This window comes from Prionailurus viverrinus, chromosome X (assembly GCF_022837055.1).
Source record: "Prionailurus viverrinus isolate Anna chromosome X, UM_Priviv_1.0, whole genome shotgun sequence".
NCBI classification, from domain to species: domain Eukaryota; kingdom Metazoa; phylum Chordata; class Mammalia; order Carnivora; family Felidae; genus Prionailurus; species Prionailurus viverrinus.
In genome coordinates this window covers 40,534,705-40,559,606 of record NC_062579.1, presented here as the reverse complement: position 1 = coordinate 40,559,606, position 24,902 = coordinate 40,534,705, and the positions used below count along the sequence as shown (strand labels likewise).

The following is a 24,902-nucleotide window of genomic DNA, read 5'->3' as shown; positions in this document are numbered from 1 at the left end:
TACTACCTTGTAGCTTAAAGAATTGGACAGAGAGTGTAATAGATGTGTGTATATTTGGGAGAATGGGAGTAGCAAAGTATTGCTTAGATCAGGGTCCCAAACTCAAATGCCTGCTGGAGTCAGACACCCCAATCTGAAGGGAGCAGCTGCTACTCTGTTCCACCAGATTGTTGCTATGTAAGAATATAGGTCCACACTGTTACCAGATGTTCTGGGGTTTTTTAAGAAATAGGAAACCTTAATTTTTATATATATGAAATATTCTGCATTTTAAATATTATCAACTGGGGCACCTGGGTGGCTCAGTCGGCTGACTATCCGACTCTTGATTTCAGCTCAGGTCATGATCCCAAGGTTGTGGGATTGAGCCCTACAACCTTGTAGAGTGTTAGACTCTACACTGAGCATGGAGCCTGCTTAAGATTTTCTCTCTCCCCCTCTGCCCTTCTCCCCCATGCTCTCTCTCTCAAATAATAAATAAATAAATAAATACATAAATAAATACATAAATAAAGTAATTAAAAAACAAACAAAAAACAAAAACAAAAACACTAGGTGGGCCAAACAAAACACTTACACAACCACTCAGTGGTGAATTCTAATTTAGATTATGGATGGAGTTCATGGTAGAGCCTTGATTTGGTGACTTAAACTAAGTCTGGCTCTTTGTCCATTCAGTATGGGTTTGGTTCCAACTTGGTGGATGTGAATACTTCTCCCAAATGGCAAACTTGTATGTTGGTTTGTATCCCATAAATGTAACTCTAAACTTTCTTGAGGTAAAAATGGTAAATAGACTCAATGCTTGGTTAGAGTCCGTCTGTTAAATAAGGAAGTGAAAAAGCAGTGACCAGACTTGAAGTACATAAAGAAAATAATCAGAAAGTATTTACTTTTTGGTGCCTTTTTGTCCTTTCTTACCAGATCATGAATCCTTTGAATTCATGATAAATACTTTGGATTTAGTTCTTAAAATTTTAGGAAACTATTGGAGTTTTGTGAGCAGGGAAGGGATATGATCCAGCTTAATATTCTAAAAGAAACGTTCTAAAGCTGATAGAACAGTATAGAGTTACAATGTGGAGACTTCCAAGAAAATCTGCCTTTTTGCCTATTAATTGTTCTGTCCTAGGAATGTTCTTTTTTTTTAATTTTTTTTAAGTTTACTTATTTATTTTTTTAATTTTTAATGTTTATTTATTTTTGAGAGGTAGAGACAGAGCGCAAGTGGGGGAGGAGCAGAGAGAGAGGGAGACACAGAATCTGAAGCAAGCTCCAGGCTCTGAGTGGTCAGTACAGAGCTCGATGCGGGGCTGAAACTCACGAACTGTGAGATCATGACCTGAGCTGTGAGATCATGATCTGAGCCGAAGTTGGACACTCAACCAACTGAGCCACCCAGGTGCCCCGACTTATTTATTTTGTGTGTGTGTGAGAGAGAGATAGAGAGTAAGTGGAGGGAGGGACAGAGAAAGGGAGGTAGACAGAGAATCCCAAGCAGGCTCCATGCTGTCAGTGCAGAGCCTGACACAGGACTCGAACCTATGAATTCTGAGATCATGACCTGAGCCAAAACCAAGAGTCAGGTACTCAACCGACTGAGCCACCCAGGTGCCCAGGAATGTTGTTCTTATTTTTGTGTTCATGTCACTCATCCCTATCCCTGACCACCAGTGGAGATGTTCTCCATGGTTCTTGGGCCATATATCTCAAGGAACTTAGAGCCTATATAATCTTAATGTGATATCCAAAGATAACCAATTCCTTTTCAGACTGAACTAATTTCCTTGTATTTTTGTCTGTCCCTCAGGCCATTCCTCAGATATGTGACAGAGATAGAGCCTTCCAGATGTCTGATATTCTTAACTGAGAGGACAAATTATATGGTCTTGCAAATTCAACTAACTACTAAACCTTATGCTTCTATTTTTCAGAAAATACTGAAGGAAGGACCTCTGTTGAAGAACTGTAATTCCTTCAAGAGATGGAAGCTTAGATATTTTCTGGTTCGAGGACAAAGACTCTGTTTTGCACACCATCCCGCCGTAAGAGAAAATATAGAATATTTATTCTATAGAATATCTATAGAATTTTGTCATTTGGGTTAATGGGTGGGGATTTCAGGAAATGTTTGTGTGGAGAAATAGGCTAATAGGTAAAGACATGTTGGCAAATATCAAGGTAGAAGTTGAAATCTATTTTTCTTTTAACTTGTTCTTTTGGGCCAAATGGGGGGATACTGTTCTTTCCTTTTCCCTTCCTCTTTCCCTTCCCTTTTACAGATTCCTCAGTTAGCTTCTACACTCAGAACCAACTACATAATTTGTGGGTCTTCGTACAAAATGAAAATGCAGGGCCCCTTATTTAAAAATCAAGGAAAAAATGTCATTAAAGATACAAAAATATAATGCAATGATTTGTCATGGCATCTTTTATTTGTTGTTCAATGTCATTCTAAGTAAAGAAAAAATAAAATGTTAAATTATGAGTATTTTTGCCATTCATCTGCACATTGTACAATGTCAGTTATAAAAACAAATATAAAAGCATTTAATTCATATGAAAAACCACAAAAATTATATAAGTTGTATTTAGTAGCTCATACACACACATATATATTTTGTTCTTAACAGTATACAAAACCAGCTAAACTGTTTTTATTTCACATCTTGATATTTACACATTCTACCAATGCCCTGACTAAAAGGAAAAGGAACTATGGGCTACCCTATCTTTCTTTCCTTCAATGTTATCATTTCAACATAAATTATTGGCTAATACAGGGAAGTAACATAAGTAAGAAAAAACACAATAGGGTTCCTTGGTTGTTCATGTTTCTTAGAACACTATTGCTTTTTTCTGTATTTGAAGCAAGTCCTGGTCTCTACAGAAATTGTGGACTCTCAGGGTTAACAGTTCCCTTACGTCCTCAATCATAGGTACAGCATGCTTACCTTATATTTGCTTTGAGTCTTACTGAACTCTTACACATCATGAGTCCACTGGAATTGTATGTTCATGGGCATCATGAATGCAAATGGAGTGACAAGGCATGGGGTGGACATGCAGATTGTGCATATCTCCCCTGCTCATGTCCATGAGCCATTGTCCCACTGGACTTCATTTACAAAATACACACTCAAGGATAAAATTATTAAAAATGTCAAGATTGCAATAGCAGAACATTAAACCAAGTGCAGGGCCCTGCTGAACATGGTGCCCTGTATGAATGCATAAGATGCATACCAGTGAAGCCAGCCCTATCTGTATTCCTAGTGCTGCTATCCTTGCTGCTGGCTGGATGTTACCTATTAGAACCAGTTTATAAGGAGATGCAGGCCTCAAACTGGATAGGACTAGCAAAAAAGTCAGAGGTTGCCAGCTGATAAAATAGGAATTAATAACTTCTATCTGCTCCACTAGGCCCTTAGTTAAACCATATCCCTTTATCTTCTCCAGCATAAAACCTTAGTTTTGAATAATTCTGAACCACCTAAGCTTTCCTGTAAATCCACATAAGAGTTTTAGGAAGTGTTGTGTTTTGCTTTAGTTTGGTTTGGTTTTTGTTTGTCACATGATATATCAACAAAAAATCATGATGCTAAATAAATCCCAGCACTGAAGCCAGAGATATGATTGGTTCATGGCTGCTAAAAATGCCTATTGTGTGTGTGTGTGTGTGTGTGTGTGTGTTTACCTTTTAGTGTCTGTTGACATTATTAACCAGATGATTCTTTTCCTTCTCCCTCTTATATCTTCCTAGTTTGCACGTTTTGAAACAATTGATCTGTCTCAGGTCGCCTTGGCAGAAAGCAGCTGTAGAAATCTTTTCCATAGCTTTTGTGTAAGTAACATTGGAAATGACTCAATGGGTAGAGGTGTGAGCTAGCTGGGAAAAGGGGTTGCCATACCCATGTGTTGCCTCTTTGGAGTTCAGGTTTCCCAAGTCTTCTTTGATCCTAAAGTGTATATGGGAATCCACTTAAAGTAAGCATTGCAAATGAGTGCTGAAAATTATTCATGTAAATATTTTCTACCAGCCCACTGATAGGGGGGAAAAGTGATGTCCCTATTCTCTAATACCAGCCTGGTATAAATCTGAACTGACTTCTGGGTGGTGGGGAAGTGACTATTATGAAAAAAATCAATCCTCCTGGTGAAGGTGATTTAGAAGAGTATCATTGAGAGGCTTTCAAGAGACCGCTAATATGTTGTATAACATATCAGGAAAATCAAACTACATGACGCTCTCTCCTTTGATCTGATAGATAATAACCTAAATCCAAAGTGAAAACTACCTTGTGCTGAGATTACTGATAAGAGCACCTCAAAGAAAGCAGAGGATTTTCTATGGATGCATTCAAGGGTTTGGCACTGCTGAAATGTCATAAGTCTTTGCTTATTCAAGTGAATCCAGACCAGAAATCTCACTGAAAGATAGCAAGCCCATTGGCCCAGGAATTCTCCTACCCACCTCCTCCCAGAACTGTCTTCTTCCAGCCTCAGTGATGGGTTATGGAGACTGGGGTTCCCCTTCAGGAGAGCAGTACTTAGCAGACTAAAGAGCTACAGGCCCAATACCTCTACTTCTATCGCTGGTCCACACTTCATAATCTTTTGAAAGGAAAGCAATAGGCTATAAGAGGGAGACCCTACTATCATTTCTCTCTTATTACATCACACTGACCTAGGGTAAAGTTAAGAGTTCTGTTGGCCCAGTCCCAAAAAGCTCAACCTTTGGGTGATGAGCATACAGGCTAAAGTTTTTCATTTTTATTCTACAAAGAAATCCCAAGGACTAGGCTGTCCCTTAGCCTAATTAAAACACAGAGGCACTGTTCACCAGCCCCACACAAGAGTGGGTTTGGACCAAATGAGTGGCATCATCACAGTTCCCACTAGATTCTATTCCCATCTATCACAGAATCATGCTGTGCTACATGCAAAAGGAGAAAAAACAATTGCTTGTTGGCATTGTGAGCACTAGTTCCAAGATTTGGGAGGCTTGTATTAAAGACAAGTAGGGTTACTGAAGCAATCACTGATGCTATAGCCATCTGTGTCCCTCCTACCTTCTGGCAAAAAACCAAGTCCTGACTATGGTCTACCTCTGTTAGACCCTCAGCATAGCTTTCTCATTATTCCTGCTGGGGTTCTTACACCAGCTAGGATTAAGAGACATAATGGTAAAATTCTCTTCAGGTTGGCTTGACCATAAGCAAGAGAGAAACTGGATTTTTAGATTCCTCACTATTTTTACTCTCTCCTCAAACAGAAAGAGGTACACCCTGCTGAAGTGTATACCATTTTTACCATTTTTTAAGTAGATAGAGCATCAGTGAGTAGGATTTTCAGACAACCTCTCTGGAGTAATAGATGGTGCATGGCTTAGTACTTAAGAGTATATATTCTGGAGCCAAAGAATCTAGATTTTAATTCTAGGTCAGCTTTCTAACTACTAGGTGGCCCTAAGCAAGTCATTAAACTTTCTTTGCCTTAGCTTTCCTGACTATGAAATGAGAAAAATAATAATGCTCATATCATGGAGTTTTAATGAAGATTGAAATAAATAGTATACATAAAGTGTAATAGAACAGTAACTGGCACATAGTAAGTGCCATTAAAGTGTTATTTATTACTATTACCATTATTATTATTTGGGGTAGGTATCTGAGAATTTGTCTTACATTTAAGAAGTGGCTTGGGTTGTGGTTGATAGTCCTGCCTAGTTCCTTAGAGAGTTCACAGGCTCTGTTTGGGGGCAAACTTGTAGAATGTGAACCAGCTAATAATGTGACTTTTTGTTTAGGTGATCACACCACAACGAAAAGTTACCCTGGCTGCACCCAACCGGAAAGACATGGAAGAATGGATCAATGTCATAAAAACTGTTCAACAGGGAGAAATTCGCAAGGTAAGAAAAATAGTAGAGAACTCACACAACTCTCAGAAGTAAATGTTTAATTGGTTGTATTAGTTAAGCCACCTTTCAAAAAGGGAAATAGAAAATGGAAGTAGAGAGACCATCTGGTCAGGAATTATAGATGGATATCATTAGGAAACTTGTTTAGAACTATTTATAAATAGGAATAATTCACTTAGACTCAAACCATGGTAAGTATGTGGTTTAGATACCTCTTTTTTAAATGAATATAATTTATTGTCAAATTGGCTTACATACAACACCCAATGCTCATCCCAGCAAGTGCCTTCCTCTTTACACATCCATTTGATATGTAGATGTCACTATATGCCCGATGGATGTAAGCAGCTAACCTCGATGTTCTTATGTTAGCAAAGCTGTAATCAGCAGTTTTGACCTGGGTCTGCTGAGTGACTACAATAACAGCTAATGAAACTCAGGCTCACAAAAGAGAAAAAAATAGACAAAGATGAAATAACTATTCAGTAGAAAAGGCAGGATTTGGACCCAGGCTGTGTGATTCTAAAACCTATGTCCTTAAACCCTATGCTAATGTAGGAGGAACAGCAAGGAGCAGTCCTCTCCAAAGATTAGCAGAATTCTTCTTATTATTAATACCAAACCTCTGGCCACTGCTCCCTGCAACAAATGGTATACCATTCAAACTCTGGGCTATGCCCTCGTTCCACTCCTCTGAAGACCTACAATAGTTAGAAGTTTCAAAAGGGGAGGGATTTTTGTCATTTGTTTCCTTGTATCAGTGTGTGGCACATAGTAGAGGCTCAATAAATATTTTTTAAATGAATAAATGAATCTGAGGGTAATCTCAGAGCCAGGGTTTAGAAAGAGAATGATACATAGTTCATCCTAAAGCAAAAGAAGCTGATATTTTAATTAACTAGCAAAAGATAGAGGATTGTTATGGGCATTTGGGATGGACCAATGGTAATAACGGGTTTTATAAGTAAAAATAATGCCATGAAGAAAACCATGTGTCCTCATTTCCCTATGACTCCTCTGGCTCTTAAACACTGATTTTCATTGCTACACATGGCTATTAGTACATGATAAGTTGACTGAACTTGGGCCTAGGTATCTCTCCGCATATCTGTAAGGCCTCTCCCAGGCTCACATTGTCTATGCATAATTGAGAGATTCTTGATTAGAATCTGATGATGGTCTTTATATTAAATACTCTTATTGTGTTACTCCTTTGTTATTTTCTTCTTCTTTTCCTAATAGAGGATTTCATCCCATTCCTCCCCCTCCACTCCAATTGAGCCCACTATGGCATAGAATTAGTGGTAGCCACAAAAAGTTGTGATTTGCATGCTCCTCTTCCATCATCATCCCTGTGGGTCAATCCCGTTCCTTCCCGTGGTTTATCTCTATCCAAACTGTAGCATTTCTCATGAAATACACACTTTCAATTTGGCATAAAAGGTTATATAGTATAATTTTACTTATTAGTCTAGAAATGCAAATGCTTCTAGAGAAAGCCATCAGAGCATTGATGTGCTATTCCTGATTTAGTTGAATTAAACATCTAGGTATTGACTACCCAGCACAAACCAGAAAGGAAAAAAAAAATAATATACCTGTTTACTCTCTTGGAAGAATTGTGAGTTTCAGGTTGCAATCACAACTTCTGTGAAGCTGCTCCAGGGACCTAAATCTATTAAAGAACACTTTTAGCTGATAGTGAAATGTCTCATCATGAGCATCTTAGCAATTTATCTTGCATGAGGCTTAAAAAGTCAAATATGCTTTCTCCCATATGTACCTTATCTCTAACGGTCTCTTTTAGTCTCTGTCACCAGCAATGCCTGATATAGGGTGAAGAAGATTAATTATTGACTTAGTGGTCTATTAAAGTCAGTATAAAGTAATTGGATAACTTACTACAAAATAGTACACATTAAGGAATATGCCCTTAGCAGGTGCTCAGTTCTGTTCCATAGATGATCGAAAAGGTGTGTTGGGGCGCCTGGGTGGCTCAGTCGGTTGGGCCTCCGACTTCAGCTCAAGTCACAATCTCGTGGTCCGTGGGTTCGAGCCCCGCGTCGGGCTCTGGGCTAATGGCTCAGAGCCTGGAGCCTGCTTCCGATTCGGTGTCTCCCTCTCTCTCTGCCCCTCCTCCGTTCATGCTCTCTCTCTCTCTCTCTCTCTCTGTCTCAAAAATAAATAAAACGTTAAAAAAAATAATTAAAAAAAAGGTGTGACTGGCTCCCAGCCACAGTGAGCGTTTTAGGTAGTTGGGAAGACAAGATACACAAAAGAAACAGTTAAATGACAGTACTCATGATAAATAATAGTTTTCAGAGATGTTACAAGACAGTGCATGATTGATTGCCAGAAGAATGAAACAGACAGTAAAGTAGTATAAGAGTTCAGGAGAGAAAGAGATAAGTATGGGCTGAAGTTTCCTGAGATAATAGAGGATAGATTTAAGATTGACCTTGAAAGATGAATGGGGTTTTATTGGTGACAGGGAACTAGGGGTAAGGGTAAGTCCTAAACAGGGGAATTGGTATAAGCAAAAGGTGAGTAACAGAAAAACAGAAACTTTTTGTAACAGAGTAAAAGGGGGACTCCATTTAACCAGAAGAGCTTGGGAAAGTGAGTTTAACTGTCTGGAGAGGTTGCCTGAAGTTGATTGTAGAGGATTATCAATGCCAGAATAAAGAGTAGGGAAGAGTTGCAATATGATCAAAGTTCAGTTTAAAGACGGATTGGAAAGAGAAGAGAGTTTATCAAAAGGATATTTTAGAAGTACAAGCTGGATTAGATGAAGGAAAGACCAGAGGACAGAAGATCATAGATGAAGCTATAGATTAATTCAGACAAGACAAAGTTAAGCCCCAGAATGAAGATAGAAAGGGAAGACAAATTGTAGATGCTGAGATGGAGGTGGGGAAAATCTAAATGTATGAAAGAGGCAAAGCAGAGAGAAAAGTGATAGGCAGATAAAAGGTTTGAGTCTGGGAGACTTAAGAAAGAATAGAAAGGAGAAAATTAGAAATAAGCAATTGCTTAAAAGACTAGATTAAAAGGTTAGCTTTTTCTAATGACTTGTCATGGACCCATTGACTATGGGAATGGGAATTGACCTTAAGAGTCATCTAGACTCCAGATTCTAGATTTTAAAGCATCTTTAGATCAAGTCATGCAGCCTTTATTTGAATGCTTCCAAAGATGGGGAACTAAGATTCTTACAAAAGAGTCCATTCAGTTGTTAAAGGTCTAAATGTTAGAACGTTTTTCTAGTCTTTGGCCTAGTAGAATAACTTTCTAACATTTCAGTTTATGCTACAAGAATGGCATCTGCTGCCCCTTGTGGTAGAAACCTTCCTGTTACTAGAAGCATTTAAAGCAAACTATTTAAGGAACTGCTTCTGAGAATGTTGTATAAAAAATTAATTTTTCATAGTGACATCAGAAAGATTGTGGATTAAGAGGTCCCAATGCTCATCCTCTCTCCCACAAAAACATCAAGAACAACAAATAAAGAGGTACATCCTAGCTAGAATAGCTCTGAAAGAGCTCCAGAATACAATAAAGAAGCTGTAGAAACTCTATGGAGCACAGAGACAGAATGACCATGTAGAAAAGCATAGCTAGTTATTTACATGCATTGCCCCAGCCTCCAGTCTGGCAGAGCTTGGGGCCAAAAAGAATCCCCTTAGTCTGACTTCCCTCCATAAGGGAAAAGGAGAGCAGGAGGATTCCAACAGTCCTCATCAATGCTGTGGACACATGCAACTTCCACCATGGAGATGCTCTACAGACTTTATTGATGCTAAAACAATCAGTTACCTGGAGCCCATGCTGCTGTGATGCTCCCCAAGAGAGCATTAATGTCCCTGAAAAAGCTGCTACCACTGTGCCTACACTGGGGAAGTGCCACTGCATGCTCCCCACTAAGCTGCCAACACTGCATCTTGATCTCCCCCCACAACCAGAATCACAACTTCCACTCCTGCAGCCGTACGCACATCCTGGACTCCAGCTCCATGGCTGCTCAGCACATATCCATGCCACACACACCAGGGCATCATGATAAATACACCTACGCCCCAGTCCATAATACCAGTTTTTCTGGATGACCCTGAACTCCAACCCCAGTGCCATGGCCACTCTGCAGGTGCCCACAGCCCAGACATCAACACCATTGCCACAGCAAATGTGTTTGTGACCCTGATTCAGGCACCTACAGACACGTGTGTGCCCACACACTGAACTCAACAATAATAGGGATCTTCTTGGCAATGACTTCCTTTGTAGAGAAAAAGGAGAACAGGATAACCAAGGAGCCTTCACCACCAAGGAGCACAACAGCTCTTACCACCATTGTGGAATCCCACAGCCTTGACCAACACTGGCCTCAGCTGATGGAGCTCCACTGAAACTTTGCTGCTGTGCCCTTCCTAAAGCAGGAACTGCTGCTGCACACCTTGAAACCAGAGCCGCCATATCCAACCCAAATTGATATCCTTACACCCACCTATAGATAAGTCTTTATCCCCAAAGAGAATCTGTAAAGTCTGAAAGAGGTGACTGCTCCATCAAATGTGCAGACATCAATGCAATGGTACCAAAAATACAAAAAAAAAAAAAAAAAAAAAAAACCAACAACAACAAGAAAACAGAGCACAACCAAAGAATTAACAATAGTTTTCCGGTAATTGACATCAAAGAAATAAAGATCTATTAATTTCCTGAAAGAGAAGTCAAAGTAATTGTTTTAAGGAAGTTCAGTGAGCTCCAAGAGAGCACAGATGGATCATTCAGTGAAACCAGGAAAATAATACATGCACAAAATGAGAACCTCAACAAAAGAAATCATTAAAAAAGAGCCAAATTTTTGAGCTGAATAATACAATAAATGAAATGAAAAATGAAGCAGGGAGCTTTAACAGCAGACTTGATCAAGCAAAAGAAAGAATCTGCAAACAGGTCATTTGAAACCAGTCAGAAGAGTAAAAAATAATGAAAAAGCATGGGTAAAAGCAAAAAAATATATGCATTATGGGAATCCAAGAAAAAAAGAGAAAGGGGCAGAAAGCTATTTAAAGAAATAATGGTTGAAAACTCCCCAAATCTTGGGAGAAAGTTGGAAATACAAGTTCATGCATCTTGCATCTTGATCCCCCCCACAACCAGAATCACAACCTCCACTCCTGCAGCCGTACGCACATCCTGGACTCCAGCTCCATTGCTGCTCAAAAGACTTCACACAAGATCTCTTCACAAAGAAGACTACACCAAGACATAATCAAATTGTTAAAAGTCAAGAACAAAGAGAATTTTGAAGGCAGCAAGAGAAAAGTAACCTATTACATATAAGGGAGCCCTAATAGGACTATTAGCAGTTTTTTTCATATATATCTTCTCCACCAGGAAAGAGTGAGATGATGTAATCAAAGTGCTGAAAGAAAAAAAAAACTTACATACAAGAATACTATACCTGGTAAAATTATCCTTTCAAATGAAGGAGAGGTAAAGTCTTTCCCAAACAAAAACTGAGGGAGTTTGTCACCACTAGACCTGCCTTAAAGATGGGTACAAGAAATGCTTAGAGGAGTTCTTCAAATTGAAATAAAAACACACTAAACAATATGAATGCTTATGAAAGCATAAATCTCACAAGTCAATGAAAATATATATCTGTAGAAGGATCAATATAACAATGGCAATTAATGTGTTAATTTATGTAGTGGATAAATTTCTTATAACCTTAAAATAAAAGTTAGTAGGTAAAAATTCGTTAATGGATACATACATAACATAAAAATAAGCAAACTCTGTCTATAAGAACACAAAGTATATGTGTTTGGTGGGGGGAGTAACAGTGTAATATTTTTGTGTGCTATTGAAGCTAAATTGTTAACAACTTAAAATAGAATGTTATAACTATGAGATATTTTATACAAGTCTTGAGCTCCCTCCCCCCAAAAAACACCTATGATAGATACATAAAAGATAGAGAAGAAAACCAAAACAAATCTCTGCAAAAAAATAATCATCAAACAATAAAAAAAGACAAGAAAAGAAAACAGAGTCAAAACAACTGAAATACATATGTAAAACAAATATCAGAGTGGTAATAGTCTTCACCAACAATTACTTTAAGTGTAAATAGATTAAAGTCATCAATCAAAAGATATGGACTGTAATACTCTCTAGCTCCACCATGTCATTGCAAATTGCAAGATTTCATTTTTTTCTATGGCTGAGTAATATTCCATTGTGTGTGTGTGTGTGTGTGTGTGTGTGTGTGTGTGTATGTATATCCATTCATTAGTTGACATACACTCGGGCTGTTTTAAAATTTTGGCTATTGTAGATAATGCTACTATAAACATGTGGTGCATGTACCCCTTTGAATCTGTAATTTTTGTATCCTTTAGGTAAATACCTAGGAGTGCAATCACTAGATCATAGGGTACTTCTATTTTTAAGCTTTCAAGCAACTGCCATACTGGTTTCCAGAGTGGCTGCACCATTTTTCATTCCCATCAACAGTGCAGTTTTCCCCATAGGTTAGTCAAAGAAAGAAAAATACCATATGATCTCACTTATATGTAGAATTTCAGAAACAAAACAAACGAGCATAGGGGGAAAAGAGAGAGAGAGAAACTAAGAAACACATTCCTAACTAAAGAGAACAAACTAATCATTACCAGAGGGGAGGTGGATGGGGGTGATGGGCTAAATAGGTGATGGGGATTAAGGAGTGCACTTGTGATGAGACCTGAATGCTGTATGGAAGTGTTGAATTACTGACCTGTACTTCTTAAACTAATATTAATCTGTATATTAACTAACTGGAATTTAAATTAAAACTTAAAAAAGACATGGAGTACCTGAATGCAAAAAAAAAAAAAAATAAGATCCAGAAATAACACTGTCTACAAGACTTACTTTAGAATTGAAGAAATTATGGGCTGAAAGGGAACAGACTAAAAAATATATTTCATGCAAATGGCAATCAAAAGAAAGCAGAGGTACTTATATCATATGCCTATATGATATACTTATATGCTTATATCAGACAAACTATACTTTAAGTCTAAAACTGTTTCTAGAGACAAAGAAGGGCATTATATAATGATAAAAGGGTCAATTCAACAGAAAAATACAGTTATAAAAATATATGTACCCAGCATCAGAGTACCTAAATAGATGAAGCAAATAATGACAGATCTGAAAGCAGAAATTGACATCAATACAATAATTATAGGGAACGTCAATACTGTACTTACAATAATGTATAAAGACTGAAGACAGAAAATTAATAAACAGTTGACTTGTATAACACTATTGACCCAATGGACCTAACTGACATATACAGAAATTTTCACCCAACAGCAGCAAGACACATTTTTCTCAAGGGTGCATGGAACATTCTCCAGGATAGTAACAAATTGTGTCACAAAACAAGTCTTAACAAGTTTAAGAAAATAGAAATCAGTGGCATCTGGGTGGCTGTCGGTTAAATGACTCTTGATTTCAGCTTATGTCATCATCTTACAGTTGTAAGATTGAGCCCCGCATAGGGGTCCATGCTGGGTGTGGAAACTGCTTAAGATTCTTCTCTCTCTCTCTCTCTCTCTCTCTCTCCCTCTCTCCCTCCCTCCCTCTGCCCCTTTCCCACTCACTTCCACACACTCTGTCTCTCAATTTAAAAAAAAAGAAAATAGAAATCACTCCAAGTATCTCTTCTGACCATAATGGAATGAGATAAATAACAGCAATAAAATGGGCAAATTCATGTATATATGGAAACTAAACAGTACACTTTTTTTATTTTTTATTTTTCCCCAAATTTTTACTTAAATTCTAGTTAGTTAACATATAGTGTAATATTGATTTCAGGAGAAGAATTTAGTGATTCATCACTTATATATAACACCCAGTGTTCATCATAATGAGTGCCCACCTTAATTCCCATCACCTATTTAGCCCATTCCCCCCCTCACCTCCCTCAATCAAGTCTCAATTTGTTCTCTGTAGTTAAAAGTCTCTTAGGATTTATTTCCCTCTCTCTTTTTTTTTCCCTTCCCACATGCTCATCTATGTTGTTTCCTAAATTCTACACGCGTGAAATCATATAGTATTTGTCTTTCTTTGATTAGCTTATTTTGGTTAGCATAATACCCTCTAGGTCCATCCACATCACTGAAAATAGCAAGATTTCATTATCTTTGATGGCTAAATAATATATTCCATTATACATATATATATATATATGTTATATATATATTATATATAGGGAACTTATATATATATATTATATCATCACTCTATGGACACTTGCACACTTTCAATAGTTTGGCTACTGTTGATAATGCTGCTATAAATATCAGGGGCATGTACCCTCTTTGAATCTGTATTTTTGTAGTCTTTGGGTAAATACCTATTAGTGCAATTGCTGGGTTGTAGGGTAGTTCTATTTTTAACATTTTGAGGAACCTTCATACTGTTCTCCAGAGTGGCTGCACCAGTTTGCATTCCCACCAACAGTGCAAAAGTGTTCCTCTTTCTCAGCATCCTCACCAACACCTGTTGTTACTTGTGTTGTTGATTTTAGCCATTCTGACAGGTGTGTGGTGGTATCTCATCATGCTTTTGATTTGTATTTTCCTTATGATGAGTGATGCGGAGCATCTTTTCATGTGTCTGTTGGCAATCTGGGTGTCTTCTTTGGAAAAGTGTCTATGTCTTCTGCCCATTTCTTAACTGGGTTATTTGTTTTTTGAGTGTTGAGTTTGATAAGTTCTTACACATTTTGTATATTAGTCCTTTTCAGATATGTAATTTGCAAATATCTTCTCCCATTCCATAGGTTGCCTTTTAGTTTTGTTGATTGTTTCCTTCACTGTGCAGCTTTTTATTTTGATGAAGTTCCAATAGTTTCTTTTTGGTTTTGTTTCTCTTGCTTAGTAAGAACTTGCTCTAACCAAGGTCAAAGAGTTGCTGCCTGTGCTCTTCTCTTGGATTTTGGTGGTTTCCTATCTCACATTTAGGTATTTAATCCATTTTGAATTTATTTTTGGTATGGTGTAAGAAAGTAGTCCAGTTTCATTCTTTTGCATGTTCCTGTCCAGTTTTCCCAACATCATTTGTTGAAAAGAATGTCATTTTTTTTTCATTGGATATTCTTTCCTACTTTGTGGAAAATTAGTTGACCATATACTTATGGGTCCGTGTCTGGCTTTTCTATTCTGTTCCATTGATCTATGTGTCTGTGTTTTGCCCATACCATACTGTCTTGATGACTACAGCTTTATAATATAGCCTGAAGTCTGGAATCATGATGCCTCCCACTTTCCTTTTCTTTTTCAGGATTTCTGTGGCTATTCAGGATCTTTTGTGGTTCCATACAAATTTTAGATTGTTTTTTCTGGTTTTGTGAAAAATGCTGGTGGTATTTTGATAGGGATTGCATTAAATGTGTAGATTGCTTTAGGGAGTATAGACATTTTTAACAATGTTTGTTCTTCCAATCCATGAGCATGGAATATTTTCCCATTTCTTTGTGTCCTCTTCAATTTCATAACTGTTCTATAGTTTTTATAGTACAGATCTTTTACCTCTTTGGTTAAGGTTATTCCTAGGTATCTTATGGTTTTTGGTGTAAGTGTAAATGGGATCAATTCCTTGATTTCTTTTTTTTTCCCGCTTCATTATTGGGGTATAGAAATGCAACAGACTTCTATATGTTGATTTTATATCCTGAAACTTTGCTAAATTCAAGTATTAGTTCTAGCAAATTTTTGATGGAGTCTTTCAGGTTTCCTTTTCTTTTCAAAAAAATTTATTTATTATTTCTTTTGAGAAAGAGAGAGAGCATGAGTGGAGAGAGGGGGTAGAGAGAGGAGAGAGAATCCCAAGTAGGCTCCACGCTGTCAGCACTGAACCCAGTTCAGGGCTGGATCTTACAAACTGTGAGATCATGACCTGAGTCAAAACGAAGAGTTGGACACTTAACTGATGGAGCCACCAGGTTCCCCCTTTCAGGTTTTCTACATGGAGTATCATATCGTCTACAAATAGTGAAAATTTGACTTCTTCCTTGCCTAATTGGATGCCTTTTATTTCTTTTTTTTTTTTTTGCCTGATTGCTGAAGCTAAGACTTCCACTACAATGTTAAATAGTAATGATAAAAGTGAACATCCCTGTCTTGTTCTTGACCATAGAGGAAAAGCTGTCAGTTTTTCCTATTGAGTATGATATTAGTTATAGGTCTTTTGTATATGGCCTTTATGATGTTGAGGTATGTTGCATCTATCTACTTTGTTGAGAGTTTTTTTTTTTATCAAGAATGAATGTTGTACTTTGTCACATGCTTTTAATGCATCTATTGAGAGGATCATATGGTTGTTATCCTTTCTTTTATTAATGTGGTGTATCATGTTGATTTATTTGCAAATATTGAACCACCCTGCATTTCAGGAATAAATCCCACTTGATCACGGTGAATCATTCTTTTAATGTACTATTAGATTTGATTTGCTAGTATCTTATTGAGAATTTTTGCATCTATGTTCATCAGGGATATTGGCCTGTAATTCCCCTTTTTAGTGAGGTCTTTGTCTGGAATCAAGGTCTTGGAATCAAGGTAATGCTAACCTTATAGAATGAGCTTGGAAGTTTCCTTCAATTTCTATTTTTTGGAACAGTTTGAGAAGAACGTATTAGCTTTTTTAAAAATATAATTTATTGTCAAATTGGTTTCCATAAAACACCCAGTGCTTATCCCAACAAGTGCCATCATCCCTGCCCATCACCCACTTTCCCCTCTCCCCCACCCCCCATCTACACTTAGTTTGCTCTCAGTCCTTAAGAGTCCCTTATGGTTTGCCTCCCTCCCTCTCTGTAACTTTTCCCCCCCTCCTCCTCCCCCCCATGGTCTTCTGTTAAGTTTCTCAAGATCCACATATGAGTGAAAACATATGGTATCTGTCTTTCTCTGCCTGGCTTGTTTCAGTTAGCATAATACCGTCCAGTTCCATCCACGTTGCTGCAAATGGCCAGATTTCATTATTTCTCATTGCCAAGTAGTATGCCTGGCAAAATTCCCCTGGGAAGCCATCAGGCCCAGGACTTTTGTTTGTTGGGAGATTTTTTTTTTTATTAATGATTCAATTTCTTTGCTGGACAGGGGTCTGCTCATATTTTCTATATCTTTCTGTTTCTGTTTTGATAGTTTGTATGTTTCTAGGAATTTTTTCATTTCTTCCAGATTGCCCAAATTGTTGGCATATAATTTTCCCTAATATTCTCTTTTAATTGTTTGTATTTCTGTGATGTTAGCTTTGATCTCTCCTCTTTCATTCATGATTTTATTTGTGTCATTTATCTTTTTCCTTTTGGTAATTCTGGCTAGAGAGTTATCAATTTTGTTAATTCTTTCAATGAACCAGATCTTAGTTTCATTGATCTGTTCTACTGTGTGTGTGTTTTTTTTTTCTATATGGTTTATTTCTGCTCTAATCTTTATTATTTCCCTTCTTCTACTGACTTTTGGCTTTATTTGCTGTTCCTTTTGTAGCTCATTAAAGTGTAAGGTTATGTTGTATATTTGGGACTTTTCTTGCTTCTTGAGGTAGACCTGTACTGCAATATACTTCCCTTTTAGGACCGCCTTTGCTGCATCCCAAAGGTTTTGCTCTGTCATGTTTTCATTTTCATTTGCTTCCATGTACTTTTTTTTATTTCTTCTGTGATTTCCTGGTTAACCCATTCAATCTTTAGTAGGATATTCTTTAATTTCCATGTATTTGTGGTCTTTCCAATTTTTTTTCTAGTAGATGACTTCAATATTAATAGAATTGTGGTCTGAAAACATGTATGGTATGATCTCAATGTTTTTGTACTTGTTGCAGTCTGGTTTGTGACCCAGTAAGTGATGTAATCTTGAGAATAGTCCATGTGTACTCAAAAAGAATATGTATTCTGCTGCTTTAACATGAAATGTTCTGACTATATCTGTTAAGTCTATCTGGTCTAGTGTGTCATTTAAAACTATTGTTTCTTTGTTGATTTTCTTTTTTTTAATTTTTTAAATGGTTATTAATTTACTTATTTACTTAACATAATTTATTGTCAAGTTAAGTAACATACATTGTATGCAGTGTGCTCTTGGTTTTGGGGGTAGATTCCCATGATTCATCGCTTACATACAACAGTCAGTGCTCATCCCAAAAAGTGCCCTACTAAATGCCCATCACCCATTTCCCCCATCCCCCGCTCACCCCCATCAACCCTGTTTGTTCTCTGTATTCAAGAGTCTCTTATGGTTTGCTTCCCTCTCTGTTTGAAACTATTTTTCCCTTTTTCTTCCCCCATGGTCTTTGTTAACTTTCTCAAGTTTCATATATGAGTGAAAACATGATATCTTTCTCTGACTGACTTATTTTAATTAGCATAGTACCCTCCAGTTCCCTCCATATTGTTGCAAATGGCAGGACTTCATTCTTTCTTACTGCCAAGTAGTATTCCATTGTAAATATAAACCACATTGTCTTTATCCATTCATCAGTTGATGGACATTTGGGCTCATTCCATAATTTGGCTATTGTTGAAAGCATTGCTATAAACATTGGAGTACAAGTACCCGTATGAATCAGAACTCCTGTATCCTTTGGATAAATTCCTAGTAGTGCTATTTCAGGGTCTTAGGGTAGTTCTATTTTTAATTTTTTGAGGAACCTCCACACTGTTTTCCAGAGCAGCTGTACCAGTTTGTATTCCCACCAACAGTGCAAGAGGGTTCCCATTTCTCCACATCCTCACCAACATCTGTTGTTTCCTGAGTTGTTAATGTTAGCCTTTCTGACAGGTGTGAGGTGGTGTCTCAATGTGGCTTTGATTTTTATTTCCCTGATGATGAATGATGTTAGGCATCTTTTCAGATGTCTATTGGTCATCTGGATGTCTTCTTTGGAAAAGTGTCTATTCATGTCTTCTGCCCATTTCTTCACTGGATTATTTGGTTTTGGGGTGTTGAGTTTGGTAAATTCTTTATAGATTTTGGACACTAGCCTTTAATCTGATATGTCATTTGCAAATATCTTTTCCCATTCCATCGGTTGCCTTTTAGTTTTGCTGATTGTTTCCTTTGCAGTGCAGCAGCTTTTTATCTTGATGAGGTCCCAATAGTTCATTTTTCCTTTTATTTCCCTTGCCTTCAGAGACGTGTTGAGAAAGAAATTGCTGCGACTGAGGTCAAAGAGGTTGTTGCCTGTTTTCTCCTCTAGAGTTTTAATTGTTTCCTGTCTCACAATTAGGTCTTTCATCCATTTTGAGTTTATTTTTGTGTATGATGTAAGAATGTGGTCCAGTTTTATTCTTCTGCATGTTGCTGTCCAATTCTTCCAGCACCATTTGCTAAAGACACTATCTTTTTTCCATTGGATGCTGTTTCCTGCTTTGGCAAAGATTAGTTGGCCATACATTTGTGGGTCCAATTCTGGGTTCTCTATTCTATTCCATTGGTCTATGTGTCTGTTTTTGTGCCAATGCCATACTGTCTTGTTGATTACAGCTTTGTAGTAGAGGCTAAAGTCTGGAATTGTAATGCCTCCAGCTTTGGTTTTCTTCTTCAATATTACTTTGGCTCTTCGGGGTCTTTTGTGGTTCCAAACAAATTTTACAATTGTTTGTTTTAGCTTTGAGAAAAATGCTGGTGCGTTTTTGATTGGGATTGCTTTTAATGTGTAGATTCCTTTGGGTAGTATAGACATTTTAAAAATATTTGGCCACCAATACATGAGCATGGAATATTTTTCCATTTCTTTGTGTCTCCATAAATTTCCTTCATAAGTTTTCTTTACTTTTCACTATGCAGATCTTTTACATCTGTGCTTGGGTTTATTCCTAGGTATTTTATGGTTCTTGGTGCAATTGTATACCGGATCAATTTCTTGATTTTCTGTTGCTTCATTATTGGTGTATAGAAATGCAATTGATTTCTGTACATTGATTTTTTATTCTGCGACATTGCTGAATTCATATATCAGTTCTAGCAGCTTTTTGGTGGAGTCTTTCAGGTTTTCCATATAGACTATCATGTCATCTGCAAAAAGTGGAAGTTTGACTTCTTTGCCAATTTGGATGCATTTTATTTCATTTTTTGTCTGATTGTTGATGCTAGGACTTCCAGCAATATGTTAAACACCACTGGTGAGAGTGGACATCCCTGCTGAGTTCCTGATCTCAAGGGAAAGCCCTCAGTTTTTCCTAATTGAGGATGGTATTAGCTGTGGGCTTCTCATATATGATTTTTTTGATGTTAAGGTATGTTCCTTCTATCCCGACTTTCTTGAGGGTTTTTATTAAGAAAGATGCTGTATTTTTCAAATGCTTTTTCTGCATCTATTGACAGGGTTATATGGTTCTTATCTTTCATTTTATTAATGTGGTGTGTCCCATTGATTGATTTTCAAATATTGAACCAGCTCTGCAGCCCAGGAATGAATCCCACTTGATCATGGTGAGTAATTATTTTGATATACTGTTGAATTTGATTTCCTAGTACTTTGTTGAGAGTTTTTGCATCCATGTTCATCAGGAATATTGGCCTGTAATTCTCCTTTTTAGTGGGGTTTCTCTCTGGTTTGGAATCAAGGTAATACGGGATTCATAGAATGAGTCCAGAAGCTTTCCGTCCACTTCTATTTTTTGGAACAGCTTGAGAAGGATAGATATTAACTCTGTTCAAATGTCTGGTAGAATTTCCCTGGGAAGTCATCTTCTCCAAGATTTTTATACGTTGGGAGATTTTTTATAACTAATTCAATTTCTTTGCTGGTTATGGGTCTCTTGAAATTTTCTATTTCTTCCCATTTGAGTTTTGGTAGTGTGTGGGTGTCTGGGAATTTATCCATTTCCTCCAGGTTGTCCAGTTTGTTGGCATAAAATTTTCATAGTATTCTCTGATAATTTTTTGCATTTCTGTGAGGTTGGTTGTGATCCGTCCTCTTTCATTCATGATTTATCTATTTGGGTCCTCTCTCTTTTCTTCTTGAGTAGTCTGGCTAGGAGTTTATCAACTTTGCTTATTTTTTTTTAAGCCAGCTCTTAGATTCATTGATCTGTTCTGGGTTTTTTTATTCTATATTGTTTATTTCTTCTCTAACCTTTATTATTTCTCTTCTTCTGCTGCTTTTGGGGTTTCTTTGATGTTTTTCTTCTAGTTCCTTTAGGTGTGTTGTTAGATTCTGTATTTGGGATTTTTCTTGTTTCTAGAGATAGGGATGAATTGCAATGTATTTTCTTCTTAGGACTGCCTTTGCTGCATCCCAAAGGATTTGGACTGTCATGTCTTCATTTTCATTTGTTTCCATATATTTTTAAATTTCTTCTTTAGTTGCCTGGTTGATCCAGTTCATTATTTAGTAGGATGTTCTTTAACACCCATGCATTTGGATGCTTTCCAAATTTTTTCTTGTGGTTGATTTCAAGTTTCATATTGTTGTGATCAGAAAATATGCATGGCATGATCTCAGTTCTTTTATATTTATTGAGGGCTGTTTTGTGACCAAATATGTGGTCTATCATGGGGAATGTTCCATGTACACTCAAAAGAATGTGTATTCTGCTGCTTTTGGATGAAAAGTTCTGAGTATATCTGTCAAGTCCATCTGGTTCGGTTTATCATTCAAGGCCATTGTGTCTTTATTGAATTTTTGCCTAGATGATCTGTCCATTGTTGTAAGTGGAGTATTAATGTCCCCTGCAATTACAGTATTCCTCTCAATAAGATTGCTTATGTTTATGATTAATTGATTTATGTATTTGGGTGTGCCAAATTAGGGGCATAAACATTTACAATTGTAGCTCTTCTTAATGTATACACCCCATAATTATTATATAATGCTCTTCTTCAGCTCTTGTTACAGCCTTTAGTTTATTTTTTTTATGAAATTTATTGACAAATTGGTTTCCATACAACACCCAGTGCTCATCCCAAAAGGTGCCCTCCTCAATACCCATCACCCACCCTCTCCTCCCTCCCACTCCCCATCAACCCTCAGTTTGTTCTCAGTTTTTAACAGTCTCTTATGCTTTGGCTCTCTCGCACTCTAGCCTCTTTTTTTTTCCTTCCCTTCCCCCATGGGTTCCTGTTAAGTTTCTCAGGATCCACATAAGAGTGAAACCATATGGTATCTGTCTTTCTCTGTATGGCTTATTTCACTTAGCATCACACTCTCCAGTTCCATCCTTTAGTTTAAAATATAGTTTGTCTGATATAAGTATGGCTACTCTAGCTTTCTTTTGACTTCCAGTAGCATGAAAGATAGTTCTCCATCCCCTCACTTTCAATCTGAAGGTGTCCTCAGGTCTAAAATGGGTCTCTTGTAGACAGCATATAGATGGATCTCATTTTTTTTTATCCATTCTGATACCCTATGTCTTTTGATCAGAGCATTTAGTCCATTTACATTCAGAGTTATTATTGAAAGATATGGATTAATGTCATTGTGTTATCTGTAGGTTTCATGCTTATGGTGATGTTTCTGGTCATTTCTAGTCTTTGTAGTGTTCCACTCATAGTCTCCAGGACTGGTTTAGTGGTCATGAACTTCAGCTTTTGTTTGTCTGGGGAAGTCTTTATCTCTCCTTCTATTTTGAATGACAGCCTTGCTGGATAAAGGATTCTTGGCTGCATATTTTTTTTCCTATTCAGCACATTGACTATTTCCTGCCACTCCATTATGGCCTGCCAAGTTTCAATGTTTATTTATTTTTAAGAGAGAGAGAGAGAGTAAGTGAGCGAGCATGAGTGGGGGAGGGGAAGGGAGAGAGGGAGACACAGTATATGAAATAGGCTCCAGGCTCTGATCTCTCAGCACAGAGCCTAACGTGGGAGTTGAACTCACAAACTGTGAGATCATGACCTGAGCCAAAGTTGGATGCTTAATTGACTGAGCCACCCAGGCGCCCCTCCTTGTTGATTTTCTGCTTAAACTATCTGTCCACCGCTGTAAGTGAGGTGTTAAAGTCCCCTGCTATTATTGTATTATTGTGAGTTTATGTTTGTTATTAATTGATTTATATATTTGGGTTCTTCATGTTAGGGGCATAAATACTTAAAATTGTTAAATCTTCTGGATGGATAGACCCGTTAATTATGATATAATGCCCTTCTTTGTCTCTTCCATTTAAAATGTAATTTGTCTGATATAAGTATGACTACTCCAGCTTTCTTTTGGTGTCCATTAGCATGATAGATGATTCTCTATTTCCTTACCTTCCACCTGCAGATGTCTTTAGGTCTAAAATGAGTCTCTTGTGGAAGGATATAGATGTCTTGTTTTTTCATCCATTCTGATACCCTATGTCTTTTGATTGGAGAATTAATCTATTTGTATTCAGAGTGATTAGTGAAAGATAACAGTTTAGTGCCATTGTGTTACCTGTAAAGTTTGTGTTTCTGGTCGTGCTCTCTGTTCCTTTCTAGTCTTTGTTGGTTTTGGTATTTTCACCCCAAAGTGTCCACTTTAATATTTCTTAAAGTGCTGGTTTAGTAGTCCTGAATTCCTTTAGTTTTTGTTTGGGAAATTCTTTATCTCTTCTATTCTTAATTACAGCCTTACTGGATAAAGTATTAGTGGCTGCATATTTTTCCCATTCATCATGTTGAATATATCACACCACTCCCTTCTGGCTTGCCAAGCTTCTGGAGCAGATCTACTGTGAACCTGACCTGTCTTCCCTTGTGGGTTAAGGACTTTTTTACCCTTGTTGCATTCAGGGTTCTCCCCTTGTCTGTGTATTTTGTGAATTTGACTATGATGTGTTTTGGTGATGGAGGGCTTTTGTCGAATTTAATGGGAGTTCTCTGTGTTTCTTAGATTTCAATGTCTTTTTCTGTCCCCAGATTGGGAAGTTTTCAGCTTTACTTTGCTCAAATGAACCTTCTGTTCCCTTTTCTTTCTTATTCTTCTGGGACTCCTATGATACAAATGTTATTATGCTTTAAGTAGTGGCTGAGTTCCCTGATTCTATATTTGTGATCCAATACTTTTCTTTCCCTCTTTTTGTCAGCTTTATTATTTTCCATAAGTTTATTTTGTATATCACTGATTCACTCCTCTGCTCCATCCATCTCATTGTCATGGCATTTTTAAATTTTTGCCTGACTAGTTTTTTAGTTCTTTTATCTCTGCAATAAGGGAACCTCTAGTGTCTTTTGTGCTTTTCTCACATACAGCTAGTATCCTTATGATTATTGTTTTAAATCTAGTTCAGCCATATTATTTGTATCTATAATGATTAAATCCCTGGTCATGGCTTTTTCCGGTTCTTTCTTTTGGGGTGAATTTCTCCATCTTGTCATTTTGTCTGGGTCACTGGTTTTGTGTGTGTGTGTGATTGTTATGAAAGCCTGTTGTATTCTTTCTCTTTTCATGATGTGGCCATTTTTTCTATCTCTAGTTGTGCAGTTTTGCTCTCTTAGCCCTCAGATTGATTTCTTCAATGTTCAAAATGATTTGATATTTATCTAGCTATATGCAAGGGACAAAACAATCTTAGGGTCCCCCTATGCCTCCACAATCTTAACTCCTCCTAGTACACTTTTTTGGGCAAGTTTTTATTTATTCACTTAAGTGATCTCTACACCCATTGTGGGGCTCACACTCACAACCCCAAAATCAAGAGTTGCATGCTCTTCCAACTAAGCTAGCCGGGTACCCCTAAATACTTTTGAACAATTGGGTCAAAGAGGAAATCCAAAGGAAATTTTGAAATATGTTTAGAAAAACAAAAATGATGATAAACTATACCAAAACTTAGGCGTGTAACAAAAGCATGTGTAGGAGGGAAGTTTATAGTAAATTCCTCCATTAGAAAAAAAGGACCTAAAATAAACAACCTAACTTTACACCTCAAGGAACTAGAAAAACAACAAACTAAGCCCAAATTTAGCAGCAGTGAAGAAATAATAAAGATTAGAGAAGAACTAAA

General features: G+C 37.2%; 1 protein-coding gene across 1 annotated transcript in view; it reads left to right on the top strand.

Annotated features, from left to right (window-relative positions):
- Positions 1 to 24,902, top strand: part of DGKK (diacylglycerol kinase kappa) — a 163,528-nt gene that overhangs the window by 45,112 nt on the left and 93,514 nt on the right. Inside the window, exons 2-4 of the mRNA XM_047843840.1 lie at positions 1,935 to 2,045; positions 3,764 to 3,844; positions 5,810 to 5,914. Of these exons, the coding sequence (XP_047699796.1) occupies positions 1,935 to 2,045; positions 3,764 to 3,844; positions 5,810 to 5,914 (297 nt within the window). The remainder of the gene's footprint in view (positions 1 to 1,934; positions 2,046 to 3,763; positions 3,845 to 5,809; positions 5,915 to 24,902) is intronic.